This window comes from Paralichthys olivaceus, chromosome 12, assembly GCF_024713975.1.
Source record: "Paralichthys olivaceus isolate ysfri-2021 chromosome 12, ASM2471397v2, whole genome shotgun sequence".
Lineage (NCBI taxonomy): Eukaryota > Metazoa > Chordata > Actinopteri > Pleuronectiformes > Paralichthyidae > Paralichthys > Paralichthys olivaceus.
The window spans coordinates 24,649,496-24,667,878 of NC_091104.1; the positions used below are offsets into that span (position 1 = coordinate 24,649,496).

Sequence of the window (18,383 nt, forward strand, 5' to 3'; positions counted from 1 at the left end):
CCCAGTTGAAGTAAATGGACCTGTGTGAAGGTTTGCAGTATGTATTTATACAGATTCCTACTTTATTATCAGACCCTGAGCCTCACAGTGGAACACTTGGACACGGACAATAGGGATTGTGGAGTTGAGACTTTGATTTCCTCTCTTCAGTAAAGTAATCTCTCTCATTGCTTGTTGTCTGTGTTGTAATGATATATGCCCGCATCCAAAGTGGCCACCTTGCCACAGACACCGATGCTTTGCCGTCCAACTGTGATGCCTCGGGGGCCACTTTATTTGTGCCATAACTCATTTCAGGGAACATATGTCACTGGGGGTCTCCCCTCTGGGACTGGGGCCCACACGCATACATTACCATGTTTATTAACTCACACTGCTGAGATTAGCATAAGCAGTGACTGGGTGGTAGCTTTGAACCAGAAGCTACAGGCCACTGTTTACACAACTACAAACGCAAACCCCGCATGACAAGAGGTTGGGCTGTTAGTGACAACATTTTCTAAAAATATTATGTCAAAATGATCCACACCTTTAAATTGTCCGTGTTTATATTTCAGTTGGATTTCTCAATGTTGCTTAGAATGCTAGGTCCATCTGAGAAAGTATATGTTTCCTTGCAGTACACACATGTCTGATCGTCATAGAGGGAGGACACTGGTGGGTGTAGACAATTTCATTCCATTTAGCATATTTGCATAATGAATAACTCAGCTGTTCCCACACAGGATCCCGTGCCACTTGCACAATTTATGATCTGATGGCATCTTCAAGAGGGCTCATGTTCAGCCTTTACCTGATGGGCCAACATCATGTTCAAATTAGCCACTTTTTATGATTCACCAGGTACTAACAACAGGGGGCTTCCCCCCATGGTACAGTTTGAAGTATGAATATGAATTAGGACATACAGTCTTTCACCCAGACAAAGCCAGCACAAGCTGAAAATGTTAAATATTAGACTGTTGTAGATGAAGAAGAGCGACCATGTATCTTAACCGGATGAAGAATTTTAGACCTGAATATTCCAGATGGTTACATAAAGCAACAACTCAATAAAGTCCCCCTGCTGGACTATTAAAGGTGTGGCACAGTTCAGCTTCCTCACTGGCGTTTTCCTGGCATTGCTCCTGGTATTGAAACATTAGTGAGTAATAATGACTCAGATGTGTCTGTGCAGGTTTGTCTGGTTAAAGCATCATTGGCTCTGAGAATAACACTTAATACTTAAAGTGCATTAAGGTGTGTGGGACTAAGTAGAAATGGTGCACTTTTACGATGCACGCCACCTTTTTTCAGTTCACAGGTTTGTATCCATGAGGCAGATCCGCCTCAGGGTGCTGTGGAGGTTCCAGAGCACACAATAAGTCTCTTGTAATGACTCCAGGTCCCTTGGGAAGCCTCTTTAACCTTCAAACCCACACACACTAATTAATGTGTGTGCGTGTTCTATGTCCACAGGGCTAAGTGGAAGCTAATGAGGGACTACCTCTGCTCAAGGGGTGCACTACTAGATGCAAAATGTTAAGCAGTGTTTTAGAGATTTGTAAAGGGATTACATCAAGAGGCAACACAGTAGAGGTATCAAGCGCTGTGTCTTTCTCTGTATGACAACAGTCGCTATCACGACTGATCATATTAAAGAAGTGACTTTAGTGGTCCTTGTTATTGGTATCTGGGTTGTTTTTTTCCCCGTTTCTCACTGTTCCCAAGTATACTGTTGTTGTTACTCTCACTGTATAAACAATGTCATGGGTATGTTTTGGCTGGCTCCAAACTCAATTAGCATGTCATTCATTTGGTAATATTGTGTTCAAGGAAATTACTCTTAATCCACAGAAAGACGATCGGACTGCCCTCTGTTATTACTTCCTCCTGAATTAAGCAAACTTATCAGCAGATTGTATTGTGATCACTACAGTGTTTCCTGCAAGCCTCCTGCTCAGTTTAAGAAATGGAGAAGGCCTGACCTCCTTTTAAAGAATAAATCAAGCAACCTTAAAGGGATAATTCACAGAAAAATGAAAAATTCACTTATTAACTACTAATCACTATGCCGATGGATAAGTTCAATTATTCAGCATAAACTCTAAGTGTCTGATCATGTAAAAGGCACTCACAAATATAATGTTGAGAAAATCCGTCCACTGTATTTTATAAATGATAGTATTTGTTGGGGACTATTTTCAGCAATCCACATTTGGTGCTCTATAGTGTGTATTTCTGGCAGTGTGTGAGCGCACGTGGGACTTATTTAAAATCAACTACTGTGCATGTGTGATGGTCATAAAGGAACATGTCTCCCAGTGCAACAGTGTGGCTCAATGTTTTTTTGAAAGCAATGGAGTTCCATGGCACAAATGAACAACATGCTTGTTTCACAAACCAGACATGTTACTAGGATAATAAAATAAAAAACATATTGCTTGTACCATTACATTGGCGTTCAGGTGCTGTAAGAAATGTTCTTCATGGTGTTGAGCTTGTATGTAATGACACACCAACACAGGACTCCATTGATCGTGACACTTCAAATCACTCCTTTGATCCCATCGGGAGCCTCAGCATTTCTCAGCTTAATGATCTTTGAAACCGCTTTAACCCCCTCCTCTGTCACCAAAATTGCTTTACTGCTATCTGACTGCTGCCTAACCAGATTGCATTCAACAGAGAGGTCACAATGGAAAGAAAAGTCCCCTTCCACCAAGGAAGACATTTGAGTTTCTCACTCCTCAAATCTTACCGATTTGTAACAGATAATACTAGAATGGCACTCAGTAGAGAGCATACCTCTAACAAGGCCCAACAGTCCCCTTAAATTGAATGCAATTGCTCTCTGACCTCTGTAGTTTGTTTTAAAGCACATTTTCATTGATTTTTCACTTCACACTAGGATGTATTGACAATGCCCCAGAAAACTATAAAAAATATATCAAAGGGGAATATAATCTTACTACACCAATGCAGTAAAATTACTGAAGTGGCTCGATTTTGATTTCAAAAGCAGATGCCACATTTACAATATACTTTGCTGTAAGTAATAAAATGGCTGTTAACTAGGGAGATTAATATATATGCAGGTCATACAGTACACAATGAAGGAGAAACCTCCTGACTGGTTCCCAAACTATGCTTAATCACTATTGAAAATGACTGACCCCTTTGCTATTGGGTGTCAATAGAGAGTGGCTCAGGATGCATTGTTCAGTCAGAACATGACACAAGTCCAAGAGGAAACTAACCGAGCCAAGCCTGAACCCAACACGTATTCTTTTTCTTTGTGTTTGTCCAAATCTAACCAGAGCCTGGTGCAGTTAATATAAACTGCACTGAGTTGTGTAACCCTGTCCCTGACACGTGGATTTCCCCAATTACAGACATGTACAGTGTAAAAAAACATTAGGGGTCACCTTACCACCACATATACCTTCACCACCTACACCCCATCCTGCCATCTGATTGGCTGGAGATGACTAGAGGTGTCAACTCTAATCAGATTATAGATTATATGATTCAGACAAATGCCTTGTCTGTTTCTCTCTGCAGTTGAGGTAAATAAAGTCAGTATTTGAGAATTCACTTGTCAGTTAACATTCATCTCTCCATCCATCATTGTTGTGACTCTATTCCAGTCCTCTACCTCACATTATCTGCCTCCCCTTGGTCTCATTCTTAGTTTGGTTTCAGTTCAACAGTGTCAAACACAACAAGCCTAATACCAACTACCATGATAGCATCATTGCACATTGCATTTACTTCCTCCTGGGTCTTGTGTTGTCACCATGACATAAAAAATCTATATTTTGCTTACATAAAAAGAGAATAATCTAATTTACTGTATATCCACATGTACACATCTACTCTTTAAATTAGTTCAGCCTCCTTCAGTTGTAATTTATCTAGTAGCTTGTAAATGGAGATGATCAGATTGATGATCACATTATTCCCCCACTCCCATGCCTCTCTTCCTCTCCTGTCTTCTTTATCATTATCTGTACCTCATTTATCCTCTGCTCTCTCCCACTCCTTTCTTCCCCATCCCTATCTCTGTCCTGCAGCTGTCCGAGTTATTTGTCTCCTTTGAGGAGAAGCCTCAGGGTACAGCCTCCTTAGCCCAGGTCCACAAGGCAGTGCTTCATGATGGAAGGACAGTGGCTGTCAAGGTCCAACACCCCAAAGTCCAGAGACAAAGCTCCAAGGACATAGTGGTGATGGAGGTGAGGACGTTTCTGTTGAAAACCTTTTTGAAATAAGTGATGAAGTGTTTTTTGGCTCACGGTTTTGAGACACAGACTAGTGATATACTGAACTCAAACCACTGATACGTGTTGTTCTACGCAACAGCATGAAAGAAAAATTAAGTAAAAAAAAAAAAAAAAGAAGTAAAGACTATTGCGTTGAGATGTTCACAGATAAAATAGTAAAATATTTGCACTTTAGCAAAGCAGCAGCAGCAACTTCAGTCCTTCTTGTGTCTCTACTCGAGATGCAATCAGGCACCAGTTGAGTGTAGTTCACCCATGTTTGGCATGGCTCAGAACCCAGTACAAAATTACATTAAGTGGGTAAATAAAATGAATAAAATGTAAAGACACCGTTTTGGTTTGTTTACATCCATCTCATGAGTGAAACATAAGCTGTTACACAACATAATTGTTTGGTGACATTGTTGCGGCATGTGCAAAATAAAGTGCATATTTGTAGTAAGATAACAGTTTACTAACAAGAACAGCACAATATTTTAATTGGTTTTATATAGAGCGGTTTTCACAGCTGCTTCTGTCTTCAAACTTGACTCAGCCAGTAATACTGGTATAAAACGGTAGCTGTTGACAGGACAGCACTGTAAACTCACTGAGCACACCTGCACCCACTTATTCATTCAAACAATAATGTAGTATCAGTGCAATACAGAAAATGCAGAGACACAAGTTCAGTGAACTTCAGTGTCCTCCAAAGTTAGCAGATGTGAATGCAGTAGAACCTCTGGGATGTGGTTGAACAGGACATTGGGAGCTTGAAGGTGCAACTAACTAATGTACAGAAATCATGTGATGGTAATTTCAACATGGAGCAAAACATTAGAGCAAAGTTTCCAACATGATTTGGAAATAATGCCAGTATTACTGTGATGTTCCTGTGCCTCTTCTATTCTGACTTGACAGAATGACTGCTTCTAATATTTTGTAATTTGAAGGTATTGTTGAGGGCAGTCCATAAGCTATTCCCTGACTTTGCCTTCATGTGGTTGGTGGAAGAGGCCAAGAAGAACATGCCACTGGAGCTGGACTTCATCAATGAGGGACACAATGCAGAGAGGGTGGCCAGCATGCTAGCCCACTACCCCTTCCTCAAGGTAAATGCTAGGCTTCCTTTTCTTTCAAAGAGCCTTTGGAGTTCATGACATTCTATTTTTGACCTGATTAGCACTATCCCTGCACACATGCCAGTAAACAGTGGGTAATAATCAAATACAGTCTTTTTTTAATCTAAGGCCTGACTATTCAAAATTGTACCCAGTGCAGTTACTCAGTGCAGTTAATAGAGGTCATACTTTTGACTGTTTATGACAGGATCCTCTGTACCGCCTGTCGGCTCATCCTCAATTCTAATAGCAGGGTTAGCAGAACAACATAAATCATGCTTCTTTTACTGGGCAGAGTTGGACTTTATGTCCATTATCATTTAATTTCCTTGTGTGCTTTTTCTTAATATGTCTCTTTGAGAACTTTATTAGCTCTGCTGAATGTGAAATAGATTTCTCTTTCCAGCTGCCTTTCTTTGTTCCATGTTCAAATCCAGACAGTTGAAACTTATTTAGTTTTGTCTTCTTTTCTGTCATTTGCTTTTTTTATTCAGCTCTTTTTTAATTCTATAAGTGCTTTGTGAGAGAGACATACTACTTGGCACAATGGCAGACAATTTGGTGCAAATGCCTTCTTGTACACCCAGTAAAACTCCAGTTTCTTTAATTGGAAAAATAATTAAACTTTTGAATTTCCAAAGTTTTGACATGCTTTAACTCATAATATCTATATGAAGGAAACATATATATTTAATTGTTAACATTATTAATGTTATAATTTTGAATCGCTCACACAGGACGACACCTTTATGCAGTACACCAGGAAGTGAACACAGTGAGGACAGCAAAAAGGAGTACCAAAGACAGGCTGAGGATAGGACATACCAGACTCAATCATACACTGCACTTAATAAAAAGACATCCAACAGGTTTATGCGATTGCTCTATTTAAACAGTATTTTAGAGAACAAGAAAAGCCAAAGAAATAAATTGCAAAGCATGGAATGGAAGAACTGAGCTTGGAAATAGTATTTACCATTGGAAAATAGAGTATGGTGCATTATCTGATTTACACTCCAATACAGCAGGTTGTCACCCGCCACTAGACCAAACGAAGAGGAAGAAGAAGATATCGGATATCAAGTATAATTAGAGATACAGTTCCAAATGGGGAAAAAGAAGTAGGATATTGAAACACAGTGGATGGCGGTAATACACCTTGACATTGGTTGCCACCCACCAAAAGTATTGGAGTTTTAAGTTTGCTTGAACATCAAGCCACACCATTACACACAACTGTTTGCAGGATGCATAGCCATGAGGTAATGTAACGTACTTCTCATTCTGATTTTGTCCATCTTGTTTGTAAGAGACACGGAGTTGGCGAGGAACAGACTCAGGAGCGCTGGTCTGTATGGGTTAGCCTATAGCCTAGCCTTTAGCCTAGCACGTAGCTCGGCTCACTTCCCCAGCTTCTGGTTCCTCTCCCTTCGCCTAAACGTAGGCTTTTCCAGCCTGACCGTCGAAAATCTTTTCTCTGACCTCGCAGGTTATCTGACCCGGAACAAAGACATTAAAGGAATAGTTCACTGAAAAATGAAAATTCACTCATCTACTCACCACTATGTAGATGGAGGCGTAGTGAAGTGTTTGAGTCCACAAAACACTTCTGGAGTCTTAGGGGTAAAAAGCGTTGGAGCCGAATCCAATACAATTGAAGTAACTAGTGAACTCTTCTTCAGACGAAATAAAACAACAGAAAATACTGCTCGTGTGGTGTAAGCCCCAACATTCAAATTTGACTTGAAACAACTTCATTTACACCATGTTTTAAGCCTAAATGTCCTCTGATATCCTCCTCGGAGGCACGTTCTGGTAAGCACTTGCACACCGGAAAGTGGCGCACACACTCTCGCCCAAGGTTAAGCGTGGGGTGGGGCGTTCCTGTGGCTTCGTCTGCTGGCATCACCACTTTAGTGGACTTTTAGGCTTCAACAATGGTGTAAATGACCTTGTTTCGAGTTGAATATTAATGTCGGGGCTCGCGAACACTGTGATGACACCACACCAGCAGTATAGAGGCATGTTGTGTTTTGTTTTCTGTTGTTTTATTACATCTGGCTCCAACACTGTTTACCCATGAGACTCCTAAAGTGTTTTGTGGACTCAAACACTTCACCCACCCCTGCATCAGCATTGTGGTGAGTAGATAATGAGTGAATTAAATTTGTCTGTGAACCATCCCTTTAACTGCATTATGTTCTGTCCTTCCATCATGTGACTATATCATGATATCTTATCTTATCTTGTACATCACTTCCTGTTCTCACATTTCACAAATGAAATTTTAAAAAAGGAAAAGAAACAGTTTCGAAAAACATCTCCCCCTCATCCCTACCTTTCTATCCAAAGGTTCCCATGATCCACTGGGATCTGTCCACAAAGAGGATCCTGACCATGGAGTTTGCTGAGGGTGGCCAGGTCAATGACAAAGACTACATGAAGAAACACGGCATCAACGTCAATGAGGTACTGCTGCTCTGCCTTCTCTCTGTTAGGTGGCGTGTATGTGCACAAGTTACACAAACACAGATTATGGACTGGAAATCCAGGTTGTTAGACACACAGGCGAACACATTGCTGCATGTCAACAGAGCAGCAGTTTCCACCCAAATGTGTGACTAATTTAAACTGAATTTTCAGTGAATCGACAAAAGTAAAAAATACGAATTTGTTGTTGTGTTTCTTATCATCCACTGCTCTAATGCAAATGTAACAAGTTGATTCCTGAAATAATAATCAGCTGTAGGTGCACTCATTCTTCAGTTAGGCACCATCTGTTGCAGTCATAGGTCCAACAACATGACAATTAAATTAAATGAAAAGAGCACAGATCAAAGTTTAATGGAAGGAAAATCATGAATGTGTTAACATGATGGACAGCTTGGTCACAGTGAACACTGAAAATGTCCTCATCGCACCACATGCTCATCTGAGGCCATATTTCATCACGACTTGAGCAGAGCAATATTTGAAGTCATATGGTTTTTCTTTGTCATAATCTATTTGCTAAATGTGTTTTAATTGCACTTGACCTTTGATTGCTACACCAACTGTTCCACCTCCAACAAAAAAACAGCATGTTTTCTGGTTGTCGGTCTGTTCCCACATCCATCCCATTCTCGTGAACAGGATAGCTCAAGAATGCCTTAAGGGAATTTCTTCAAGTTTGGTAGAAACATTCACTTGGACTCAAAAATGAAATGACTAGATATTGGTGGTGACATGTGAAAGGTTAAAGGGATAGTTCACTGAAAAATGAAAATTCACTCATTATCTTACCACTATGCCAATGGAGTGGTGGGTGAAGTTTTTGAGTCCAACAAAACACTTTTGGAGTTTACGGGGTAAACAACGATGCAGCCAAATCCAAAACAATGGAATTAGCTGGCGACCACGTCTTCAAACAGAAAAAAAACAACAGAAAAATACAAAAAATAACTCCATACTGTTCGTGTGGTGTCATCCAAGTGTCTGTAAGCTTCAACATTCACATTTGACTCCAAACTGTGTCATTTACAATGTGTTTTTAGTCTAAATGTCCATTGTTACCCTCCTGCCTGGAACCACGTTCACGTTTGTGCGTGCCCTACCAGCTGTTTCGATTCGAAGTTCATTACATCCGGTACAATTCACTTGGACTTACTGAGTGGATTTTGGTGCTCAAAGTTCAAGGTTGCCTCAAAAAACATGAAAGTTAAGGGAATTTCTTCAACTTCTGATCAGTTTTCACTGGTCTCAAAGATTCAGTGAATACATTTCAGTGGTAAAAAGTCACTGGGACCTCATACAAATCTGGGGAAAAAATGTATGAAGAAATATGTTCACGGAAACAAACAAACGAACAAAACAACAAAACTCTCACCACAGACAAATTATTATTTATTTCCATTCAATAATCAGAGCACTCACAATAATAAATCAGAATCAGCAGAGGAGATAAGTTGAAACACACAGTGACAGGATGGATGGAATAATTACGTGGCAGTGGTGCATGCTGGTCCATGTGTCTGTGTGTGATGGACAAGGGACCAGACCTCCCTCTGAACTAGCCCCTTGATGTAACCAGAACAGGCTGATGCTTTGCTCCCTTTATTTGCCTTCTCCCTCTACCTATAAGATATGGCCGTAAACACTGAATGGATTTTACTCATTCATCACCATGTCGCTAGTGTTTCAGTGAAGACCTGTGACATATTTCAAGCTGGATGGAATTTCTAATCTTATCTCGGTTAAGTGTATGTTGCTGCAAAATCACAGCATGATAATGAATTTTGCCGATATTTCAACTTTCTCACGACTGTTGGACTGCCAATGTCAGAGTGATAAGCAAATGTCACTGCTTTCAGTAAAGATTTTTTTTTTTTGTTTGTTTTCAGTTGTGCATCTGATTGTATATTTCTGTCCCAGTGTCTGCAAAGGCTTTGTTACCAAGAGATCTTAATGGATTGATGCAAAAGTATCAACAGTATGGCAATGTCTCTGAGGACAACTCTGTATAAACTTATGGTATATGTCACCATCAACCAGTCCTACCAGTGAGATGATGAGATGTGATCCAGTAAGGCAGGGAAAGATCCAGGACTAACGAATATGGCGGAAGACTAATCAAAGAACAAGACTTTAGTAGAATGACTGATGTGGGTGACCTTGATCCTTGCAGGCATCGAACAGCTGAGAAACAAAACACTAGAGACAATGGGGGCATTAACACAAACCGCACCAAAATATTAACAAGATGGAAGATCAGTTCACAAACACAATTGAGGTTGTTTTGTTCACTGTCAAGTTTAACAATAAATCACAGACGCAGCAGAACATGTCTCAGGTAAAGAGTACAAAATTATTCAGTTAAAACCTGCAAACGTCTGTGTGGAAATATTACAAATTAAACAGGAAGAACTGAAATGTTAAAATCACATTAGACTGGCTAGAAGGGGGTCGGTATCTACAAGGATAACTGAGAGAACTAATTGGAGCAATGAAACCCAATCTGAAGTGCATAATAAGTAGTGTATTTTGGACCGTAGGCAAATGGATTATATATCACACAGACTTGAGGGTTAAACAAATCTTCATAATAACATTGTATTGTACAATGATTTTCTGAAAAGTTGTACAGCTGTTTTTTTTTATTTAACCATTAAATTGTAATCTGAAAACTTAATTTCTCAACTCTAAAGCAAAAAAGAAGCACAAAATAAAAACAGTTTGAGAGCTTAAACATTTGGCTCTTGTAAATCACAGTCAGTACAGTGGAGTAAGGGTCTGTAATGATTTTTGTAGCATCAATCTCTCCACATAGTTAAGGAAGAGTGTTGAACACTGATATTTCCATCTCTTTTCTTTAGTCGGCCATTATGTATGAGTGAAAACCTTATGGAGAACATGTGTTCGGGATCAAGTGTTTGTTTCCCTTGGAATAGATCTGTTGTAGATCTAAAACAAAACATATTATTACAAACAAACACATTAGAATTAAAAAGATAAGTTAGTTGATTTTTGTGCTCAGTATTTCATTTAAAATAAATGATGTGTGCCTGACCTGACAAATTGCCAAATGCTGCGTCACATCGCTTTGGACAAAACAAGTTTGTGCTAAAACAAAGTTCCCAGCCCCAGATGAGAAACAGCTTGTATAACTGAAGTTGAGACAGCCACAGACGTGAGGGAGGGAGACAAAACAGGATATTGCAGGCCAAATGGTCAAGTTGGAAGCAGTGCACCTCACTCATGCCTGTGTTTGCAATCCAGCAGTTAAATCTGTGTGTGTGTGTGTGTGTGTGTGTGTGTGTGTGTGTGTGCGCATTGCTTTCTCTCCAGTGACAATCTGATGAGCACTAATTAATGGTCATTAGTGTCTACCCATTCCTCTGTGAGATAATTTGTCTTCTCCCTGCTTTCTTGCTAAATAAGTGTGTGTGTGTGTGTGTGTCTGTGTGTGTGTGTGTGTGTGTGTGTGTGTGTGTGTGTGTGTGTGTGTGTGTTTTAGACTGTATACATACATAGTCAACAGTACTTCCAGTATTCTGCTACGCAAACATTGCCAAAAAGGAAAATGCTGTAATGACTAATCTTTCAACCCGATTTTGCACCTGTGTGACTACAGGGAACTGTTACTACACTGATTATGTTAGGAATGTTAATTATTTCACATTTAGTAAAAAATAGTGATCTTTATCAAAGAAAAATATTCATGCTTAATGTTTAACTTTAATTTGCCACTCGATAATTGATCTATTAACTGAGCAATAAAACCATTAACTCTAGATCTAGAAGTAAAGTCTGTCTCACATAAAAAACAGTTAGAGTCAAAGTCATTTATTAATGTAGTAAATCTCATGTCTGAGACTGCCTCGAGCCCCCACCTCTGATCCTGCAGTGTGCTTATGCTGTCTCGGTGCCAAGATGAGTTTCTTGTGTGGCCTGTGCTCCAACTGGTCAGAGCAGGTCGACGAGCTTTTCTTTCTGTATTCAGTTGTTAGGGGGAATTGCAGGGCCTGTGTTGTCAAATAGATGGAGACATTTCTGCACGCAATCACAGCCATTATGGCGCAGAGAAGAAAGAATCTGATTAAGACTATCCGTACAAGAAAATATTTAAAATACACGTCTTCGCTTCGCTTTGCTGTCAACATTTACTCACTGTGTGAGGGGGATTCACCTAAATTTAAAATTGTGTAATAGGTCTAGTTACAGAGACAAACTGTGGTTTAATTTCATTTTGACAGGAGAAAATGGGTTGTTTGACCCTAATTCTTTACAACAGGGGTGTAGAAGGAGGAAGGGACAGGGTCTCTCAGTCTTCTGACAAGTCTATAGCTGGAAAACTACAAAACCATCTTTTTGACAATCGAGTCATATATTTATAGAATAGACATTTACAGCAGTTCAACCAATGCACCCCCAGTATATTAATGTAACGTCCCTTAGTTTCACCCTCTCTTTCCTCCTACCTCCCACTTTCCATTTCTCTCTCCTTCTCTCTCTTTTTTTCTCAGACTCAATCCAAGCTGACCCCGACCTCCGTCCACCTGTTGTGTTTTGTGTTACACTTTGCATATTGTGTCTTGTGCCACACTTGTGCCACACATACAATCCTGTAGTTGTACCATTGTAAGGTTTGGTGGAGGGGTAGGCATAGACACGTATATTATTTTTAAATGAATGATCAATGAGGAAACAGCCGTTGACACAGCACAGTCGCTGCCCTCAGAAGCAGCCGTCCAGTCAGCAGCACGGCTGCACTGAGTTTGTGAAAAAGCAGCAGCGGGTGCCAGCCGCTGAATCCTCACCAGAGCTTACACTGTCAGAAATACTATCAAAGCCACTGACATATTCAGTGGACAGAATAATTGTCAGTAGACTTCCCGGAATGTATATAAGAAAAAAAAAAAGCTGTTGTTTTTATTTGTTGACTCTGCAAAGCAAAGAGACAGAGAAACGGTTAAACTCTGGTTGGAACTGCCGCCCTCAGCACCAACCACACATCCGAATCCTGGATCTGTAAGTTGCAGTTCGATGCCTCTGCTGCCTCACTGACTGACAGCAGCTGAGTCAGATTTGTTTTCATAATAAGATTTGTGTTAGGGTTGGAATTTTGATATTTCCATTTATGACATTCAATTTGAAATATTTAATTTCCTCATATTTCTTCTTAGATGCTTTAGCATGACTTTCCGTTCTGCATGGCGCGGAAAGTTACCACCACTTTTAACCAAAAAATACTGTCTTACTGAATGTATTTGTTTCTAATGTTCTCATGATCAAACTTTAGTGAAAAGCGTTAAGAACATATTGACATCAGGTGTTTTTAAATATTCTGAGCCACTGTCTGTTCACACAAACGTCATAGAAAGAAAAATGAGTTGTCAATCTGTATTGACATTTATTTAAAATATCAAGCGTGTTTGTCGGGATGGAGCTGGATAACACACTTAAAACACATTCATAAATCATTATAATGATAATGATGTTAATCATCCAATCTGTTTACACTTACTTAAAGTTCTGCCACACTAGTTAGATCAGCTGTTCATTTATTTAATGTAATTTTGTTATTTTTGTGTTCATCCATCTTTTATGTCTCCACATCCACCACAGCTAGACAGAAACACAAATGTGTGGTTGTGCATCAATCTGTCCGTCCAATCCGCCCTTATGAATGTAAAGTCTGTTAAATGCCGTGAGAGAATTTTTTGTAATTTGAACCAAATGTGATGAGATTGAACTGATTTGATTTTGATGGTCAGAGGTCAAGGTCACTATGAACGTACATTTTGTGAAAGTGATTTACCAGCAATGCCTGGAGGGAACTGATTAGAATTTGGTCAGAGGTCATGGTCACAGTGACCCCTCATAAGCACAGTATCCCTGAAATGCCTCGAGAAAACGTCTTCAAATTTGGATGAAACGTTCACTTGAATGACATATTGATGGTCAAAGGTCACTGTCACTTTAGAACACACAATGTTGGCCAGAACTGAAAATATGTTGGACAGACATGTAAACAGCAACTTGATTGGCTCGTGAAGGCGTACAACCTCTGCAGAAAATGTGGAATCTCTTTGGACTTAATGTTCCTCTTTTTTTTCACTTCATGACTTCCAGATCTCAGAGAACCTGGGTAAGATGTACAGTGAAATGATCTTCGTCCACGGCTTTGTTCACTGTGACCCGCATCCAGGCAACGTGTTGGTCCGAAAGTGTCCCCAGAACAGGAAGACAGAGATTGTCCTGCTTGATCACGGCCTTTATCAGGTGGGAGATCTCCAGGCTTCGCAGACATAAGAAAATACCATTTGTTCCAATATTGCAATCCATTTTTCATGCTGCTGCCGGAGGCCTTGAGTGTATCGGTGGAGCTGCAAACAAACAGTGGCGATGCACATGAAAAAACTGAACAGCACACACACGCTCACAGGCAGACACACACTTTTATTAGCGCTGCAGTGGAATAAAAGCTTTTTGATAAACAGCACATTTGATGTTGTTCTTAGCAGAGTGCAGTGTGCTGTGTTTGGATTGGTTCGCCACAGCCTTAATTATAATGGCATATACTGTATGTGTACTCTCATGTTGCGTACACACACACACACGCACATGCTTTTTGATTGTTAACACACTCGCTTTTAGAAACACCCACAGGTCTGACATGAGTTTGTTTATTGCTTGTTCCTGTATTCATGAAGGGAATGTAGTAATAAATATTCTCTGAGACACACAATGCAGACACAATACACACACACACGCACACACACACAGACACACAGACACACAGCGACCTCCCTTTGACCATAATGGCACCAATTTATTCGCTAATGACTTCAAATTTCAGCTGTCATTTTGGAGTAGAATCTTAATCCACACACACACACACACACACATAGACACACTCACACACATACATTTCCTGTAATATTACCAGGAAGGAACTACACATTGTGTATGTGTTGGAAGTGGCAGAGGATTCTGAGCTGGTAGTTGAATGGTTTGTTAAAACAAAGCAGGAAATGTGAATGTAATGTAAATGTTAATATTGACACATGCATAATGAAGAAATTGAAAAGAATGAATTAATATAGTAGTACTTTATAAAAACTGTTTTTATCATAATGATTGTTCAGGATATTTGTCAACATATCGAAGGCAGAAACCCTACGATGTATAACTTCTGACAAAGGAAATGTAAATTCACAACATTATTAAAATGGAAATACTTGAATCACCAAAGACAGGCAGGTTACTCTACTGTCTGACCACAGGAGGGCTTTTATAAATGGGTCCATTGAATGTTGTGGTTTATATCCTGGTGGAACTGCCAATGGGAGCACGGCAATAGGCAATAAAGGCGGCAAAAGACAGTCCCTGATGTCAGATTAGCCACTGATCAGGAGGGTGTGACTGTCAGAAGAATCCTACCAACCGCCACCGTGCAGGAGCTATTCCCAACCAACAAGAGTGACTAGAGCACAGACAAGGAGAAAACCCCTGCAGGTTTGCCATTAGCAAACATCACCAGTTGTGTTCATTCACATAGTAAACATGATAGCTCAGCTGCTTAGGAACGTTTGTGAAAATTCAAATTGCAGCAGAAAAGATAATGCAATAATAAGAAGAGATAGAAATCCTCAAAATACGTTGTTGTTTGCAGCTTAAAGTACCAATTATTATTTTAGTAAAGTAGATACAATTCTCAATAGAAAAAAATAGCAATATCACCCATCCTCCCCTCTTTCCAGATCCTCAAACCAGAATTCAGGTTGGACTACTGTCGGCTGTGGCAGGCTCTGATTGACAGCAACATGTCCAAGGTGGAGCGCTACAGCCGCAGACTGGGAGCTGGAGATCTGTACCCGCTTTTTGCCTGCGTCCTTACTGCTCGCTCTTGGACCGCAGTCAATGCTGGCATCAGCTCTGTGCCTGTCACACACAATGAGGTATGATCTCACACACTAACATGGACGCAGTATTCATTTAAAAGTTTAAGTTCACATATATCAGACAGTATTTTACAGAGATTGATAAAGCAAATCAGACTACAAAATAAATTAGCAGCAATGATAATAAAAACATGGACTACAAGACTACAAAAATAGACTGCATCTAATGTTGAAATTGTATGATCATATAATGTAGGTATTCTTGCCAACTTTGACAAACCATACCATCGAAAATGATAAAAACAATTATCAGACTTAAAACTATAAATATAATTAAAAAACAAACTTTAAAACCTTTTCTTTCTGTTTTTACAATTAATTAATAATGAACATTGTACTGTTAAATATTACATTTAATATCAATTGTGAGTGTAAATAAATGCATTGCAAAATGAACGTATGTTCAGTTAAGGTATAAAAAATAAACCGGCTGCACCAGGCTCCAAAGTAAATAATTTGAGGTAAGGTTTGAATAAGAGTTTTGAACATAAACCTCAACTACAAACACATTTCTATCGAAGTCCTTGAGTGTCCTTTGAGTTTGAGGCTACTTTTGATGGTCAGGGATCAAACTAAACACTATTGCAAAATAAGTGTTTATGACTAGGATTGGAGATCCGAAGTTTTTCTTTAAGATAAGATTGTTTTTAGAATCCACCAGCCAAAAAAAAAAAATGTGTTTGTGTGTCTCAGTATCCCTTTATCCACAGGGGTTCCACAACGCCATCTGTTCTCAAGAGCGAGTTTATTTATACCTCTCTTATGCAACATTTTGAAGCTGGCAAAAGTACTTCACAACAGTCTCCTACAATGTGCCACCCCCTCTGACATGATGGGCAGGGCAAGGCAGCACTGGGCAAGGTGCATGAATAACTTCTCATGACTTCTTTGGTATTTCTGAAATTGAAATGAATATGTTTGGAAAACCAGACATGCCAGTAAAAGGATATTAATGTTGAACTATTCAAAAATGTAAAACAAACTCAGTAAACCACAAAAATTATATCAGTATCAAACAAACATATACACAAATTAATTTGCACGAACAGTGTGTCTGTACCTTCAGCATATGGCATCATTCAGAGTTGACATTTGGCCCCACTTCGATATTTTACTGCCCCACATAGTAAAACAAGCAACATTCGCTGAATACTGTGTGTGTGTGTGTGTGTGTGTGTGTGTGTGTGTGTGTGTGTGTGTGTGTGTGTGTGTGTGTGTGTGTGAGTGTGTGTGTGATTTCATGTGTAGTTCCTTCATTTTCCTCACAGCTCAGTGATTTGACTTTTTTCCTCATTTCCTGTTTGCTGTTCTGCTGCCTACACTGCTTACTGCTCTTTAATTTCATCTCCCTTGGTCCTCCTGATTTTCCCCATACAATCTCTATTCATCACCTCAGCCCGTTGAGGAATATTTCTGTTATGAATTGAACTTTTTAAATTTAATTTATGAAGATGTAGGGCACATCAGACAGTGATGGTTGATGAAATGGGCAGCACATAAAAAATGAAACAGTTTTTTTTTTTCGAATGATATTTTATTGTCTTTTGAAGTTGACCAAAACACTATTTAGTTATGGTTATTCATAATATATCACTGGTTGCATATTAGCATTTATATTATCTGTGATATTTTGTGGCAATTTTTGTTCATGCCATAGATTGCCCTTTCAAGAAAATCAAGAAAACCTGTTCTGACCTGGCATCATTAGATTTATTTGCAAATTCAAATGGATCTGGAACGTTTCCGTTAATTTCTTGGGGGTGTTATCAACTGACCAAGATGCTGCTGGATGCAACTGGACAGACCTACAACTAATCACAGTGGTGAAACATCTGATGTAGTGTATCAACAAACAATTTAAGTGCATTTTAATGTGTTTTCCTTCTTTAGAAAATAAACAATACAATGCATTAAATACTGCTGCCACAGCAGATTCATCAGACCTGTCCACATCAACCATCTCTGTTGTTCAAGAGAATGCCTCAGCGAGGCGACTCTGCCCATCATCGAATCAAACCTGCCCCATTTTAAATAAATGGTTGTGATTGGCTAGACCTGTTTCAGAAGAGATGGAAATCTTGGTCTGGATTTCAGCAGATGCCCACGAATGAGATGCATTTGCTTTTAAGTCCCATCGTGGAGGAAATAATAGGATGTTTTCGAGCTTGAGAATGTGCAGAAGCTTGTCTTCTTTTCATTGTGCTGATTATAGCCAATCCCAACTTGAGCCAAATGGTTATTATTTCAATCATGACCATCAAGGTCTGCTAACCCTAACCAAGTGGAGATGTCAGGTCAGAAAACAGTTTCATTTGTGCAACAGTGGCATCATATGTGTGTTTGGTCTGAATACCAGTAAGTAAATATGAGTGTGTTAGCTGTTAGTTAGTGCATGCAGTGGCTTCGCCCTTGTTGTTTGACTGAATTATGGTTAGTCAGATTCAGGCATTGGACCAGATTGTCACAGTGAAGTAGGAGCAAAGCTCAAAGGTAAAGCTCTCCATGAGCTCTACCCTCTTCCACTTGTGTTTAATGATCGCAGGGTAATTCCCAAAAGAAGCACATTGAGAATCAAGTGG

The 18,383-nt window shown here is 39.6% G+C and overlaps 1 protein-coding gene across 1 annotated transcript in view; it reads left to right on the forward strand.

Annotated features, from left to right (window-relative positions):
• The window catches only part of adck1 (aarF domain containing kinase 1), a 78,080-nt gene that overhangs the window by 48,906 nt on the left and 10,791 nt on the right, over positions 1 to 18,383 (forward strand). Inside the window, exons 5-9 of the mRNA XM_020084570.2 lie at positions 4,056 to 4,214; positions 5,195 to 5,353; positions 7,715 to 7,831; positions 13,973 to 14,122; positions 15,604 to 15,801. Of these exons, the coding sequence (XP_019940129.1) occupies positions 4,056 to 4,214; positions 5,195 to 5,353; positions 7,715 to 7,831; positions 13,973 to 14,122; positions 15,604 to 15,801 (783 nt within the window). The remainder of the gene's footprint in view (positions 1 to 4,055; positions 4,215 to 5,194; positions 5,354 to 7,714; positions 7,832 to 13,972; positions 14,123 to 15,603; positions 15,802 to 18,383) is intronic.